This window comes from Haliotis rufescens, unplaced genomic scaffold (assembly GCF_023055435.1).
Source record: "Haliotis rufescens isolate VD_foot unplaced genomic scaffold, xgHalRufe1.0.p SCAF_7, whole genome shotgun sequence".
Taxonomy (NCBI): domain Eukaryota; kingdom Metazoa; phylum Mollusca; class Gastropoda; order Lepetellida; family Haliotidae; genus Haliotis; species Haliotis rufescens.
Window position 1 is genome coordinate 45,574,583 of NW_025964361.1, and position 18,021 is coordinate 45,592,603.

An 18,021-nucleotide genomic window follows, 5' to 3' on the forward strand; every position below is an offset into this window, starting at 1 on the left:
GCCAGCCCTTTAATGACTTTTCCCTGTTGTTTGTATACATGTATGTAAGGATGTCAGCAATCCTAGGAATGAACATTATATTCATGTAGTTATCTCAATTTCTTTTGAGTGAGTGAGTGAGGGAGTTTGGTTTAACGCCGCTTTTAACAGTATTACAGTTATATCACGGCGTGTCAGCTTAATGTGGGAGGAGAGCCCGAAGTGATGCAGGTCTCAGACGTTTACCACTTCGGTGAAACCCACGAGCACGGGTATGGTGCTGACAAACCTAGAAACATAATCGGGGCGAACCGGGTTTCGAACCCACAATCATAGGTTTCTGGCGTTCAAGGGACGCAACTCTGCACAGCGAATCGCGGCGCCTTAGACGACTGGGCCACCCGTGCCCCCAATTTCTTTTGAGACTACCGCCAATGATATAGAATATATTTCTGATGTTTGAGAAGTCAAGTACTATAATGTCTAAGTAAGGATTAGATACGACAACTTCTTTATTACAATAATTATTGAATATTAATAGGTTCTAACACCGTTACGTAACGTTACCAAGCAAGTGATGTACAGCATACCCACTGTCATACCATGCCGAACTTTAACACAGATACTTGCTCAGACACAGGACACTGACTCCAAACCGACCAGTCTTTGTTTTATCCCCTTTACATCGAGCGCCGGGCTGGGTGACAGGTATAATCTTTTGACGTCTTTAAGTACCACGCGGCCCGCGGAATGAACCACCGGCCTTCCGCTTTCAAGGCAGACCCTACATCGTTTATACAATGGGGGCGGTCCAGAACGTTAATTCCTAGCCTTGGAATTGATATAATACAAGTAAGCATAATCCCATTTAAATGTCTAAATCCTGCACAAGCTTTAAAGATCAATTATAACAATACAACATCGAGCCAGTTATTCTCCCTCCTGTCTGCGTTGCGGGCGAATTTTCATACTTGTATGGATGCAGAACTTGCTGGTACCCCATCTCATTCCTCTTCCTGTGGTTTCGTTGTAAATACCGTTGAGGTTGGAATAATGACAGGCATTATACCACCATGCTCCGTGATACAACACAGCACAGTGTTGTGTCTGCTTTAGGTCCAAGTCCAGGTTTTTAGCACTGAAGCGCATGGAATTATGATAACCCATTTTATCAACTGAAACAAAACCATTTCTATATGTGAAACTTATGGAATGTAGATCCGTATGGAATATAACCTTAAATATGACAAGGAAACATGTACACAGATGACTCCTGATGAGCCGAAAGGAAATGAATCTAATCGTTTTTAAAGGTAATCATTTATAAGTATCGCTAGTTATTTATAATACTTGATTGCATCATGTTTTATAAACAATAACATAATTACCAGTGGCGATATTGTACAATAGAAAACAGCTGAACTCCATGTCCAATACTCTTCCCTTTGGAAGTGTGTCAGGGGTTAGTGAGTAAAAATAAATTTATGCATTCTTACTATGTGATGTTAACGTTGTACAATTACTACTCACTAAAAAATATAAATCGCCCATTTATTTAAGGATTGACTGTGTATTCATACGCGGATTCATAAAGTTTGCACATCGGTTTTTCACCTCAATGAACCGAAAAAAGTACACAGCCAATCCTTATTATTAAATTCGACAACGAAAACATGTTTTACCAAAAGCAGTTGTATATGTCAAAGCAGACAAAAATGACAAGATTGATAAACGTTCCGGGTGTAGGGATACATACTGTGGCGTGACATGAATCAGGTTATTTGGTGTTTCATTCCTTCTCGGCCTTCTGTCTCAAATAGTTATTTGGACAACGAATATGCATGAATTTCGCTTAATGTCCTGTGCATGACGATAGACGTGAGCAGAAAGGGAATTCCCTCGACTGTAACATTGGGATTCCCCGACATTCCGTTGTAATAAAAGTGGGTGGGCGTGTCTTATTTTTTACATTCATTGGGAAATGAGTGCAATAACTAGTGACCAATTCAACTAATCAGAATACAGGAATTTCAATGAACATAACGAAAATTTAATTATAAGGTTGTGAGGTGACTTTTCACTTGTGCACAAAAAAGGACCATGTGAGATATTAAAGGGATTCGTCACTTATGATCATAACCAAACAATGTGAGATTGTAAGGTGACAGCTCACTTATGATCATAACCCGAAAATGTTGGATTTTAAGCTGTTTCATCACTTTAGTACATAACCAGGCCATGTGAGATTGTAGAATGACCGTGACTGCACTCAGGTGTGTCCTGCACAGTTTACCATTTGGCTTTGAGGGTGGACTAAATACAATATCTTATCTTTTAAGTGCTTGTAAGGATCACAGGGAAAAACCCAGTGTTCATAGACTATACAACGTCAACGCAAGACAATAAGCAGTCTCGATTATCCGCCGAAACAAACTCTATTTGGGGTAAAACAAGAATGTACCTGAATTGCCCGTGAATCCACTGACAGCAAGGGTGTAGAAGGACGACATATTGCCAAGTCGGAAGTTGTTGTAACGGGCATACACAGTCTCCCCGTCTGTAAACTTGAGGTCAACTCGTAGTTCGTATGTTGTCTGGCTGGTTAGACGATGTATCTTCTCGTTACCTGCAATCAAAAAAAGTGCTTTAAACAATCATAACTTTAAATGCTTTAAATAAACTTCTTTATTTACTGTAAAAACGGCGTTTCGGAATAGATCCTTATACCGTTGTCGAGCAAGGCTGTTTGATGATGGTTAAAAGGATATTCTATAAACAGATTCCATTGTGCGTAAAAGGCAAAATAGCTGTGAAAATGATATAAATGGATCAGAGAAAATCAGTGCTGACACCAGGTGTTCTCGAAAAGGGTAACCACGTCTTTCCAACTTAACGTAAAAGCAACGTACCGTAAGGAAACACATGTGATGTTATGTGATGGTGATGTACTTGTATTTGAAAAGGTATCATAAGCGGTATTGCATGCATAATATCAATGAGTATCTCACAACAAATGAATCTTGTAACAATGTAAATTTTTTGGTTAAATCCATTTTCAAGTGTATAGTTTGTTTTGTCGGCAATCTGATCGAGAAACCTCTGAAGAATTTTGAATGCAATTGTCAATCATAAATACTGTTGATACCTTTTGTTCAATATATTTCCTATGATATACGTTACGGATATTCCATTATGGCAGGGCTTATAAATCAATTTGTAAATTCTTTTCTTCTCTCAAGCGTATGACCTAAATCATTCATTAATCAGTCTCGTTAATCCGACACAGTGATCAGCGAGCTCCGTGGTCATCTGCCCGCGAGTACACAGCTCGTGTTTTGATGCGAGACGAGTCGGCTGGTAGCTGCATATTACAACAGATGCAGAGATAAACTTGCTTAACAATAGAACAATTAATGCTTTAAATAAACAAAAAAACCGATTAATCACATGCTAAGATTACCTCAATATAATTAAAATCAGATACAAGTTCTCGCTACCTGCTAAGGACATCCCATTACAGGTCACATCAGAACGACCTGTCGCGAACTTTGACCGACCAATGAAATGACTAACAGGAAGTGGACATTAGCCACTAAGAAAGCAGCTTTCTTGAGCTTTGCGCCACTAGTTTCAAACTGGCATAATTGTGACATTATACACATTCTTACCAAGCCAGAACTCCCCAGTGAGATTGCCAAAGCCGTCCATGTACTCAAACCAAGTCCTGTAGAAATCCACCAAACCATCCACTCTCCGCTGTATCACCTGTAACAAAAAATGAGTCAACGGTCTGAAAATGTTTAGAATTTCAGAATGTATGAAATCTTAACGTAGCCATAATCAAAACGAGTTTGGAATCTAACATGTTCAGAAGTGTTCATCAAGTGAATGATTGTCATGTACGGCAGTTTTGTAGGGATTCTACCTGGTATAGTTGTTCAGTGAAGGTGTAGAAGGCAGCTAGCCAATACAAGATCAGACAACACCTAGGACGTCCAAGTATAAACATATCAACTCAAATAAGTACTCTCCACAATCCATGACGTTTTCATGTTGCTGTACATACAGCAAACTGAAAACCAGAAAATTCAGAAATACGAGTATCCCGTAAATAACTTAGAATGCTATCACATGTACATATGTTTGTGACGGGTGCTACCGACGGGGCAGGATAAACTTTCTTTTTCGCCAATACTTGATATCATCACTATTTCATTCATAGACACCTGCTCATCATTTTGTCGGAATCGTACAATGGACTCTTCCTTCAGCAGAGAGTACCTATGAATTTGGCACAGGTTTTGTTCCTGTTTTGTTCCTTTGTATCCGTTTAAAGGGAGATAACTACTGAATGCCACGATTCAGAATAGTTCTTACTTATTTGTGAAAATATTAAAGTTCTGAACACGTTTAGATTATAAACTTGTTTTGATTTTTAACTTGCTTGGGTCATTCTTGTTTCGATTTTAAACATGTTTAGATGTAGAAAATGTTATTCATATATAGTGTGATCTTGGCCCTTTTCATGGGTTTAGATAGAACCAGAATAACCTTTGTTCTGTTTCTGTAGGATTTAAACAGACTCCCCAACAGTACAGATCTGTCTCGCTGCGTGTTACGCTTAAACTAATTATGAGAATGAGGGTATCATACCACAAATGCTTGGATGGTTACCATCGATGACTGCTTTCTCTCTCACTCTCCAAACTATCTTTCCTGGGACGATAAAATATTCATTCTCATCGCCGACAAAATGTATCATTTCTTGAAACTCCCTTTATTCGCAGGTATATCTGCACACGCAACACTGAATGAGATAATTGTTGAGTGAATACACTTACCAGCCAACCACCCCCATGTTGGGTCATGTCACAGTACGCTTTGAACGAGCCTTGTTCGTCTGACGGTTGTATTCTGTACACACCATCTTCAGCATTGGGATACTCCTTCAAAATGCCTGCGCAATCTGAAGATAAATATTATTTTTGAATCTATGAAAGGTAAACCAGAGAAGGCCTAATTTCACAAAGTAATTTCAGACTGGTGATGCAAACGAAGCCGTTAAATGAGTGAGTGAGGGAATGTTTACAATGCAGTAGCTGTACAGGAAGGCGAAACTAGTGAGCACCCAATTGTACAAAGCAATTCCAGCACACATGTGAATACAGAACGCCAGCGCCAGAGAACAACCAACGAACCAAATTCCATTTGACTTAAAGGCAAAAGTACAGTGACAGTTATATGAATGGATCACTGAAAATCAATGATGACACTATGAAAGCATGTATTCGTGTGGACCCTAGTATTCAATGATCACCCATCCACGTTTAATCTACACATACACTCCTTTGAAATACTTGCATAATCTGACACTTATCGCGTATTATCACGGCGTATCAGCTTGATGTGGGACGAGATCCCGAACTGATGCAGGGTTTTGACTTAGCCGCTCTAGTGAAACCAACAAGCCTGATTATGTTGCTGATAAACCGAGGAACATTATTAGTCCGAATCTGGGATTTGAATTTACGATCATAGGTTACATGAACGTCTAAAGGATTTCACTCATGGCGGTGTAGTTTGCTGTGGCGACTAGGGCAACTGTGAAACCTCATCTATTTTTGAATTTTTGATGTGCTGGGGACCGGATTTAAATGAAATACAAATATATAAAGTTTGTTTCTTGCTGTCTCAAAACGCTGGATTTTTCCACGGCTACCATGGTGACGAGGTCTGTTTGTAATAGTTCTGTTAACAGCATGTGGGGTCCATGATTGATTGTCTAGGACATTCTACCCGTCTTCAGCAACCCATGCTCGTCGTAAGAGGCGACTAACGGGATCGGGTGGTCAGGCTCGCTGACTTGGTTTATGCATGTCATCCCAAGTACGTGGATCAGTGCTCATGATATCAATCACTGGATTGTCTGGTCCAGACTCGATTATTTACAGACCGCTGTCATATGGCTGGAATATTTCTGAGTGCGGCGTTTAACAACAAACAAATGTAAATGTAAAATGTCTAGGAAATTCAATTCATTTTAAATTTTGTCTAAAATGTTGTGTGATAATTTATTTTTGGAATATGTGTTTTACACATTTCAGTTTTGTTGTCAGTTGTTCAGTTTTATTTTTTAATGAAACCAGAAATTTATCAAATGTAAATTGGGGGCACGGGTGGCTCAGTCGTCTAAGGCGCCGTGATTCGCTGTGCAGAGTTGCGTCCCTTGGGCACGCCAGAAACCTATGATTGTGGGTTCGAATCCCGGTTCGCCCCAATTATGTTTCTAGGTTTGTCAGCACCATACCCGTGCTCGTGGGTTTCACCGAAGTGGTAAACGTCTGAGACCCACATCACTTCGGGCTTTCCTCCCACATTAAGCTGACACGCCGCGATAAGACTGGAATAATGTTAAAAGCGGCGTTAAACCCAACTCACTCACTCACTCACTCAAATGTAAATTTGTCACAATGATGAAAGGTAGACCTGTGACCTGAGTAGTCTACCGTGTATTCTACGGGGATCCAACGGAGTTTATGTACTTGGTAAGAACGGGAGGTAATCGCATATGAGGCAAAACAGTCGTGAAACATATCAAAGTGGAACTAGTAAACGAATAATGCATTCGAACGATTATTCTTTTTCTCCTGAAAGTGTCTGTTCAGTTGATTGACACCCTATTTAAATCCACTAAAATATTGAGTAAGGATCGAACGTGAATAGTTTTACACCGCTGTTTGAGCTGGATATACTAGAAATAGATTTCACACATTGTTGTGATTGGGAGCGGATTTTTATAAGTTATTGACGAAGATATTAAAGTGAGTTGAAATGGGGTTTAACATCGCCAGGCAGGGTAACAACAAATACCATCTTTAAACGTCTTTAGAAATTGGTATGACAAGGTAAAGGAATCGAACCACCCACTTTCCGCTATCCTGGCTGACGCTCTATCCGTTAGACCATTGATGCAATCCAAAACTATAAAAATGGACGCCATAAAGTAACACTCACCATTGAAATTATCAGATTCGCCTTGACAGATGTCGTCACTTGAAGCCAGGTATGTGTCCATGGTAGTCTGAAATTGCTTGTACTCTTCAATCAGTTGACAATGTTTCTTTACAATATTTGCATTGGCTGAAAAACCCAATAAGAATTGGGAAACAATGAGTATCCAAATCATATCGGAGGTATCACCGCAAAGTCGTACTCTTGATGTGAACTAATATAGCTATTGACATGCATGGTTATAAATGTTATACTGTTGGGCTAATTAGGTTCTCGGTGATTTTCCGCTTCCACTTGTGCTACTTCTAAATATTTCCATGACAAACATAATTCCGTTTCACAAATTAGGGTTCTTTGTTTATGTGGTAATTAATTTGTATAAGGATGTGTTTTCGATAGCAGTGTTTCCCTCCTTTAGCATGCTACATCCTGCTGCTTACATTAAACGACATGCCCAAGTACCGTATTTCCTTAACAGAGCGATGCAAAATCAATGTTTTTGTTGATGTGTCAGGCCTTTGGTGACGGGAATGCTAATATGAACATTATATCCATCTAGTCATCCCATTTCTTTTGACACTACCGCAAATAACGTCGAATGTATTTCTGTTATGTTAAATGGCAGTGTTTTATATTGTTAAACAATGATTGTAACATTGTTTCTGTTGAGATTCAGTAGAAGTTCACTGCATTGTATTTGGACAATGATTAGTTGTCAGGAATGTAGTAGTATTTAATGTGTGCACTGGTGAGGAAGTTATTATATTTAGATCCTCGAATTATCTGTAAACTTACGAAATAGCATGGATGGATGTCAAGCGTTATAGAAACATGTGGAATATTCTGTGATGTTCTTGTGACACCGGACTGGTCTAGCACTGTGTGGAAATTGTTGGAGGCTAGGTAGACCATACGAGTGGAGCGGACGCGTGCCTGTATCATCTCACATGCCATCTCACATTTCATCTGACATTAGATCAAGACCAGCGTTTTTGTTAAGATCACATTTCACCCTGGATTTTTAGTCCAGGTCTATCTCGAAGTGATCATTCTTCTTGTCATTGTCCTTTCCACTGCTCACACATTTTATACTGCCATTGAATATTGTATTACCACTCTATTGTGTACTGCCATTGTAACTACTGTGCAGTAATTTGTATTGATTTTTTTAAAACCTAGTTAGTTTTACAATACAATTGTTGATTGTATACCAGTTATTGGTTGTTTGTTGGGTTCACACAACATTCTTACAAAACCAACAGCAGGGGACATTGTTTCAACACGACAATGCCAGGCCCCATACTGCAAGACTGACTCGGAACTTTCTAAACCAGAAAAACGTTGACGTTTTGCCCTGGCCTACCCACTCACCCGATATGAATCCTATTGAAAATCTGTGGGATCTTCTTCACAGACCGATTAGAGCACGCCATCAGCCTCCCGTCAACAGACAAGAATTGAAGCAGGCCATGAGAGACGAGTGGCAACGGATTCCAGTCCACGTCATCAGAGGACTGACGTCATCGATGAGGCGGCGTATCACAGCATGCATTGAGGCAGCTGGAGGTCATACACGCTATTGATGGCAACTGTGTCGACAATGAACTTGTAGTGTGTCTGACAATTTTTTGGTGACATTTCAGACAACTTTGAAAATGAAATTTCTTACCCCACCATTGTTTACATTGAGCTTACATGACCTGTGATTGCACAATTTCAATCAAACTGTGGTTGAACAATCATTTGTTACCCCTCCCTAGATTATATTATAATTCACAACAAAACCTCTTCTTGTTATTTTCTTTATCGATCATTGACCTCGACCCATACTTTCTTTTGCCGCCCAGTTTATAATAGGCATGTGTTTATGAATCACTATCAAATAGTGATGCCATCAGGTGTCCAACCGGTGACAACCTTCACAAACACATGCAAAGTCAAGTCAACTGTTCACCTGAAAAAGCTGTAAATTGTGACCAGATGGAACAAGTCAAAATAGGGAGTGTAATGTTGTAATGTATGAAATATTGTAATCTTGATCGTATGGCGCCGAAAGAGGTTCAAGAGTTGTCGAATGTAGACACCAAAAGCTAGAGCTGCTAGAATGCATTTTTCTAAATAAGAAACAGATGCGGCGGTATCACTGGTCTTTTTTAGTGTGTAGTTTAGAAGGGTAAATCAATGCAAGGGACTTGACTATTTGACCGTTAGTGAACAATAGCAGATCCTATATACACCTGAGACTTAAGTTAATCTTCTTGGACAAATTCTCTTGTTTTTATTCTGCCAATCCGGGCATAAATTCTGGTTCGTATCATTGTGTGGCCGTAAATTATTGTATATTATTTCTGATGATTCTTAGTGGCAGCTTAAGCGTTCGTAAATTAGATTGACCTCCCTTGGTTGTTTACCGTCCAAGTTCCGTCCCAGCTACTGACACGTTCCTTACGTATACCCTCACGGTATAGAGAGCTCCGCTATAGGAGCTTCTTTACAGTTGTCGATGCACAACCGGGACCGATTGACTCATTCAATGCGTTTTGCAAGGTTACAGTTTTGGAGGCTAGCTGTACCCAAATAAAAGCGAGATGAGGGCGATTCGAAGCCTCTATGATCTGACATGCGATTTATCTCTGTGGATCTAAAAGTGCCGACTTTTCTGCCAACTTCTAACACTGTTTCGAATATTCCAAAACTAAGCGCGTGCGTCATTCGACTGTGACAAATTCTGTGAGAGAACTGATTAATGGAATCCGGCCTGTTATTTGTTGCTGATGCCATATTGTTTACCCATTGTATTGTCTTGTATGACTGGAAACCTATTCCTGTGTTTCAATATAATGTGTTAATTGATCATTGATCTTGTGCAGTTATGTACTGATTTCACAACTTATTTCTGTACGAATCGATTTCTTGGTTCACCTTCGAGTTTCAACTTGGGAATCATCACGTAACAGTATACATAAGGATCAACAAGGAGGTGAGCACTTAGGGAAATATATTTATTTTATGTTTTATGAATACATACAAAATCATGAAGTTAAGTTAATGCGGTTATTCAATTCATACACACTCATTCATCGTCTAACAATCAACAGTTTAGTGTCTATGTGGACTGTTTGTAACAGAGTGAATAATATTTTAGGTGTGTTGTGATTCAAGTGGGACAACGCTCGGATAAATTAGCAGGATCAGCAAGATTGATTCAAGCTGATCACCACTGACACCACACTCAGACACAGTATACTGATTACAAGCCGATCAGTTCTTGTTTTATCCCATTAATACTTAACGTCAGACAGGGTAACAACAAAATTTAATATAATCTTTTAACCTCGTTTGCTATGACGCGGCTCGCGGATGGAGCCACCTACCTTCCGCTTTCAATGCAGACCCTATATCCATTACACCATAGTGGCGGTCTGCAACGTGAAGACCTAGCCTTGGAATTGACATAGTACCAATGAGGATAGTCCCATTTTAATGTCTAAATCCTGCACAAGCTCTAAAGAACAATCATAACAATACAACATCGAGCCTCGCATGCAGTTATTCTTCCTCATGTCTGTGTTGCGGGCGAATTTTCATACTTGTATGGATGCAGAACTTGCTGGACCCCCATCTCATTCCTCTTGCTGTGGTTTCGTTGTAAATACCGTTGAGGTTGGAAAGATGACAGCCATTATGCCACCATGCTCCGTGATACACCACAGCACAGTGTTCTGTCTGATGTAGGTCCAAGTCCAGGTTTTTAGCACTGAAGCGCATGGAATTATGATAATTCATATAGTCACCTGAAACAAAACCATTTCTATATGTGAAAGCTATTGAATATAGATCCGTATGGAATATAACCTTAAATAGAATCAAGAATCAAGAATCAAGAATTTTTATTGTACGGAACACCCTCGTAGGGCAGGGTACAAACTTACTACATATGGAATAAATATAACTATCAACATGAGAGGTATATATACATAATGTACATTATATATATAAATATTACATATTATTTCATTCATAGTGTATAAACATTTATATATATATATATCATGAGGTGGCTGGCAGCGTGTACTTTAATGATGCTGATACTGTACAGATAAGACATAATAATAGTCATAAGGTCATATCTTGATGTTGTCTATAAGAGAGGTTCTTTTAATAAACATGTCGGAGATAGTTTGTGAAACATATTTTGCACTTTCAGGACAGGGGTTCAGGATATTTGCTAGGATTTTATTATCATTTTTGCAGGTTTGGAGGTCTAGTGTTCGAAGAAGTATCTGCCTTTCGTTCTGATAATTTGGACAGTACAAAAGGAAGTGTTTCTCATCTTCTATCTTAAATATGATAATAAATTTACATGTGAAGAGATGATTCCGGATGAGCCGAAAGGAAATGAATCTAATCGTTTTTAAAGGTAATCATTTATAAGTATAGCTAGTTATTTATAATACTTGATCGCATCATGTTTGAAAAAACAATTATAACATAATTAACAGTGGCGATATTGTACAATAGAAAACAGCTGAACTCCATGTCCAATACTGTTCCCTTTGGAAGTGTGTCAGGGGTTAGTGAGTAAAAATAAATTGATGCATTCTTACCATGTGATGTTGTACAATTACTACTCACTTAAAAATATAAATCGCCCATTTATTTAAGGATTGACTGTGTATTCATACGCGGATTCATACAGTTTGCACATCGGTTTTTCACCTCAATGAACCGAAAAAAGAACACAGCCAATCCTTATTATTAAATTCGACAACGAAAACATGTTTTATCTACAATAGTTTTACCAAAAGCAGTTGTATATATCAAAGCAGACAAAAATGACAAGATTGATAAACATTCCGGGTGTAGGGATACATACTGTGGCGTGACATGAATCAGGTGATTTAGCGTTTCATTCCTTCTCGGCCTTTTGTCTCAAATAGTTGTTTGGACAACGAATATGCATGAATTTCGCTTAATGTCCTGTGCATGACGATAGACGTGAGCAGAAAGGGAATTCCCTCGACTGTAACATTGGGATTCCCCGACATTCCGTATTAATAAAAGTAGGTGGGCGTGGCTTATTTTTTACATTCATTGGGAAATGAGTGCAATAACTAGTGACCAATTCAACTAATCAGAATGCAGGAATTTCAATGAACACAACGAAAATTTAATTATAAGGTTATGAGGTGACTTTTCACTTATGCACAAAAAAGGACCATGTGAGATTTTAAGGGGATTCGTCACTTATGATCATAGTAACCAAACAATGTGAGATTGTAAGGTGACAGCTCACTTATGCTCATAACCCGAAAATGTTGGATTTTAAGGTGTTTCATCACTTTAGCACATAATCAGGCCATGTGACATTGTAGAATGACCGTGACCGCACAGTTTACCTTTGGGCATTGTGGCTGGACTAAATACAATATCTTATCTTTTAAGTGCTTGCAAAGATCACAGAGAAAAAAAACACAGTGTTCATGGAATATAAAACGTCAACGCAAGAGAATAAGCAGTCTCGATTATCCGCCGAAACAAACTCTATTTGGGGTAAAACAAGAATGTACCTGAATTGCCCGTGAATCCACTGACAGCAAGGGTGTAGAAGGACGACATATTGCCAAGTCGGAAGTTGTCGTAACGGGCATAGACAGTCTCCCCGTCTGTAAACTTGAGGTCAACTCGTAGTTCGTATGTTTTCTGGCTGGTTAGACGGTGTATCTTCTCGTTACCTGCAATCAAACAAAGTGCTTTAAACAATCATAACTTTAAATGCTTTAAATAAACTTCTTCATTTACTGTAAAGACGGCGTTTCTGAATAGATCCTTATACCGTTGTCGAGCAAGGCTGTTTGATGATGGTTAAAAGGATATTCTATAAACAGATTCCACTGTGCGTAAAAGGCAAAATAGCTGTGAAAATGATATAAATGGATCAGAGAAAATCAGTGCTGACACCAGGTGTTCTCGAAAAGGGTAACCACGTCTTGCCAGCTTAACGTAAAAGCAACGTACCGTAAGGAAACACATGTGATGTTATGTGATGGTGATGTACTTGTATTTGAAAAGGTATCATAAGCGGTATTGCATGCATAATATCAATGAGTATCTCACAACAAATGAATCTTGTAACAATGTAAATTTTTGGTTAAATCCATTTTCAAGTGTATAGTTTGTTTTGTCGGCAATCTGATCGAGAAACCTCTGAAGAATTTTGAATGCAATTGTCAATCATAAATACTGTTGATACCTTTTGTTCAATATATTTCCTATGATATACGTTGCGGATATTCCATTATGGCAGGGCTTATAAATCAATTTGTAAATTCTTTTCTTCTCTCAAGCGTATGACCTAAATCATTCATTAATCACTCTCGTTAATCCGACACAGTGATCAGCGAGCTCCGTGGTCATCTGCCCGCGAGTACACAGCTCGTGTTTTGATGCGAGACGAGTCGGCTGGTAGCTGCATATTACAACAGATGCAGAGATAAACTTGCTTAACAATAGAACAATTAATGCTTTAAATAAACAAAAAACCCGATTAATCACATGCTAAGATTACCTCAATATAATTAAAATCAGATACAAGTTCTCGCTACCTGCTAAGGACATCCCATTACAGGTCACATCAGAACGACCTTTCGCGAACTTTGACCGACCAATGAAATGACTAACAGGAAGTGGACATTAGCCACTAAGAAAGCAGCTTTCTTGAGCTTTGCGCCACTAGTTTCAAACTGGCATAATTGTGACATTATACACATTCTTACCAAGCCAGAACTCCCCAGTGAGATTGCCAAAGCCGTCCATGTACTCAAACCAAGTCCTGTAGAAATCCACCAAACCATCCACTCTCCGCTGTATCACCTGTAACAAAAAATGAGTCAACGGTCTGAACATGTATAGAATTTCAGAATGTATGAAATCTTAACGTAGCCATAATCAAAACGAGTTAAGAATCTAACATGTTCAGAAGTGTTCATCAAGTGAATGGTTGTCATGTACGGCAGTTTTGTAGGGATTATACCTGGTATAGTTGTTCAGTGAAGGTGTAGAAGGCAGCGAGCCAATACAAGATCAGACAACACCTAGGACGTCCAAGTATAAACATATCAACTCAAATAAGTACTCTCCACATCCCTAACGTTTTCATAAACTCTCCTTTCCGCCAATACTTGGTATCATCACTGTTTAATTCATAAACGTATGCTCATCATTTTGTCGGAATCGTACAATGGACTCTTCCTTCAGCAGAGAGTACCTATGAATTTGGCACAGGTTTTGTTCCTGTTTTGTTCCTTTGTATCCGTTTAAAGGGAGATAACTAGTGAATGCCACGATTCAGAATAGTTCTTACTTATTTGTGAAAATATTAAAGTTCTGAACACGTTTAGATTATAAACTTGTTTTGATTTTAAACTTGCTTAGGTTATTTTCTCGTTTCGATTTTAAACATGTTTAGATGTAGAAAATGTTATTCATATATAGTGTGATCTTGGCCCTTTTCATGGGTTTAGATAGAACCAGAATAACCTTTGTTCTGTTTCTGTAGGATTTAAACAGACTCCCCAACAGTACAGATCTGTCTCGCTGCGTGTTACGCTTAAACTAATTATGAGAATGAGGGTATCATACCACAAATGCTTGGATGGTTACCATCGATGACTGCTTTCTCTCTCACTCTCCAAACTATCTTTCCTGGGACGATAAAATATTCATTCACATCGCCGACAAAATGTATCATTTCTTGAAACTCCCTTTATTCGCAGGTATATCTGCACACGCAACACTGAATGAGATAATTGTTGAGTGAATACACTTACCAGCCAACCACCCCCATGTTGGGTCATGTCACAGTACGCTTTGAACGAGCCTTGTTCGTCTGACGGTTGTATTCTGTACACACCATCTCCAGCATTGGGATACTCCTTCAAAATGCCTGCGCAATCTGAAGATAAATATTGTTTTTGAATCTATGAAAGGTAAACCAGAGAAGGCCTAATTTCACAAAGTAATTTCAGACTGGTGATGCAAACGAAGCCGTTAAATGAGTAAGTGAGGGAATGTTTACAATGCAGTAGCTGTACAGGAAGGTGAAACTAGTGAGCACCCAATTGTACAAAGCCATTCCAGCACACATTTGAATATAGAACGCCAGCGCCAGAGAACAACCAACGAACCAAATTCCATTTGACTTAAAGGCAAAAGAGCAGTGTCAGTTATATGAATGGATCACTGAAAATCAATGATGACACCATGAAAGCATGTATTCGTGTGGACCCTAGTGTTCAATGATCACCCATCCAAATTTAATCTACACATACACTCCTTTGAAATACTTGCATAATCTGACACTTATCGCGTAATATCACGGCGTATAAGCTTGATGCGGGAGGAGAAGTGATGCAGGTCTTTACTTAGCCGCTCTAGTAAAAGCAACAAGCCTGATTATGTTGCTGATAAACCGAGGAACATTATTAGTCCGAATCTGGGATTTGAATTTACGATCATAGGTTACATGAACGTCTGAAGGATTTCACTCATGGCGGTGTAGTTTGCTGTGGCGGCTAGGGCAACTGCGAAACCTCATCGATTTTTGAATTTTTGATGTGCTGGGGACCGGATTTAAATGAAATACAAATTTATAAAGTTTGTTTCTTGCTGTCTCAAAACGCTGGATTTTTCCACGGCTACCATGGTGACGAGGTCTGTTTGTAATAGTTCTGTTAACAGCATGTGGGGTCCATGATTGATTGTCTAGGACATTCTACCCGTCTTCAGCAACCCATGCTCGTCGTAAGAGGCGACTAACAGGATCGGGTGGTCAGGCTCGCTGACTTGGTTTATGCATGTCATCCCAAGTACGTGGATCAATGCTCATGATATCAATCACTGGATTGTCTGGTCCAGAGTCGATTATTTACAGACCGCTGTCATATGGCTGGAATATTTCTGAGTGCGGCGTTTAACAACAAACAAATGTAAATGTAAAATGTCTAGGAAATTCAGGCATTTTAAATTTTGTCTACAATGGTGTGTGATAATTTATTTTTGGAATATGTGTTTTACACATTTCAGTTTTGTTGTCAGTTGTTCAGTTTTATTTTTTAATGAAAGCAGAAATTTATCAAATGTAAATTTGTCACAATGATGAAAGGTAGACCTGTGACCTGAGTAGTCTACCGTGTATTCTACGGGGATCCAACGGAGTTTATGTATTTGGTAAGAACGGGAGGTAATCGCATATGAGGCAAAACAGTCGTGAAACATATCAAAGTGGAACTAGTAAACGAATAATGCATTCGAACGATTATTCTTTTTCTCCTGAAAGTGTCTGTTCAGTTTCAGTTTTAGTATGATTTGACGACCACCGCTGGCCGTCGTGTTGATGGATCGCGTCAAGCGTTTCCTTGGTCATTTTGAGGAAGCAACCAATATTGCCAATGATACATTAATTATTTCAGAATGGACTTGATTGATGTCCACTGGAGTACTGACGACATAATGAATATGTTAAGTTGGCGTACATATTAACCCTTTTGTTCACACATTTTAGCTAGGGCGACAATGTGACAACGCAACATATATAATAAATATAAGTTTCACGTTGTCGCCCTTTCAAAAATTTACAAAAAGTTCACCCAAGAGGTAATCCTGGGGTTCAGACCATTTTCGTGGAAAAGTTGATTGACATCCAATTTAAAGCCACTAAAATATTGAGTAAGGATCGAACGTGAATAGTTTTACGCCGCTGTTTGAGCTGGATGTAGTAGAAATAGATTTCACACATTGTTGTGATTGGAACCGGATTTTTATAAGTTATTGACGAAGATATTAAAGTGAGGTGAAATGGGGTTTAACATCGCCAGGCAGGGTAACAACAAGTACCATCTTTGAACGTCTTTGGAAATTGGTATGACAAGGTCAAGGAATCGAACCACCCACATTCCGCTATCCTGGCTGACGCTCTATCCGTTAGACCATTGATGCAATCCAAAGCTATAAAAATGGACGCCATAAAGTAACACTCACCAGTGTAGTTATCAGATTCGCCGTGACAGATGTCGTCACTTGAAGCCAGGTATGTGTCCATGGTAGTCTGAAATTGCTTGTACTCTTCAATCAGTTGACAATGTTTCTTTACAATATTTGCATTGGCTGAAAAACCCAATAAGAATTGGGAAACAATGAGTATCCAAATCATATCGGAGGTGTCACCGCAAAGACGTACTCTTGATGTGAACTAATATAGCTATTGACATGCATGGTTATAAATGTTATACTGTTGGGCTAATTAGGTTCTCGGTGATTTTCCGTTTCCACTTGTACTACTTCTAAATATTTTCATGAAAAACATAATTCCGTTTCACAAATTAGGGTTCTTTGTTTATGTGGTAATTAATTTGTATAAGGATGTGTTTTCGATAGCAGTGTTTCCCTCCTTTAGCATGCTACATCCTGCTGCTGCTTACATTAAACGACATGCCCAAGTACCGTATTTCCTTAACAGAGCGATGCAAAATTAATGTTTTTGTTGATGTGTCAGGCCCTTGGTGACGGGAATGCTAATATGAACATTATATCCATCTAGTCATCCCATTTCTTTTGACACTACCGCAAATAACGTCGAATGTATTTCTGTTATGTTAAATGGCAGTGTTTTATATTGTTAAACAATGATTGTAACATTGTTTCTGTTGAGATTCAGTAGAAGTTCACTGCATTGTATTTGGACAATGATTAGTTGTCAGGAATGTAGTAGTATTTAATGTGTGCACTGGTGAGGAAGTTATTATATTTAGATCCTCGAATTATCTGTAAACTTACGAAATAGCATGGATGGATGTCAAGCGTTATAGAAACATGTGGAATATTCTGTGATGTTCTTGTGACACCGGACTGGTCTAGCACTGTGTGGAAATTGTTGGAGGCTAGGTAGACCATACGAGTGGAGCGGACGCGTGCCTGTATCATCTCACATTCCATATCACATTTCATCTGACATTAGATCAAGACCAGCGTGTT

At 38.9% G+C, this 18,021-nt stretch overlaps 2 protein-coding genes across 2 annotated transcripts; both read right to left on the reverse strand.

Moving 5' to 3' along the window:
• Positions 1–474: 474 nt before the first annotated feature.
• LOC124143654 (fibrinogen C domain-containing protein 1-A-like) lies at positions 475–7,214 on the reverse strand. Its single transcript, XM_046512680.2, has 5 exons — positions 6,994–7,214; positions 4,821–4,945; positions 3,648–3,744; positions 2,441–2,605; positions 475–1,154 (listed from the first exon to the last, which is right to left on the reverse strand). Exons 1-5 carry the CDS (start codon positions 7,163–7,165, stop codon positions 910–912), a joined length of 804 nt encoding a protein of 267 aa, XP_046368636.1. The 5' UTR covers positions 7,166–7,214; the 3' UTR covers positions 475–909.
• A 2,757-nt stretch (positions 7,215–9,971) lies between these two features.
• Positions 9,972–17,247, reverse strand: LOC124143657 (fibrinogen C domain-containing protein 1-B-like). The gene is made up of 5 exons (XM_046512682.1): positions 17,029–17,247; positions 14,820–14,944; positions 13,767–13,863; positions 12,561–12,725; positions 9,972–10,784 (listed from the first exon to the last, which is right to left on the reverse strand). The coding sequence occupies exons 1-5, from the start codon at positions 17,198–17,200 to the stop codon at positions 10,540–10,542; spliced, it is 804 nt and encodes a 267-aa protein (XP_046368638.1). The 5' UTR covers positions 17,201–17,247; the 3' UTR covers positions 9,972–10,539.
• Positions 17,248–18,021: the final 774 nt, after the last annotated feature.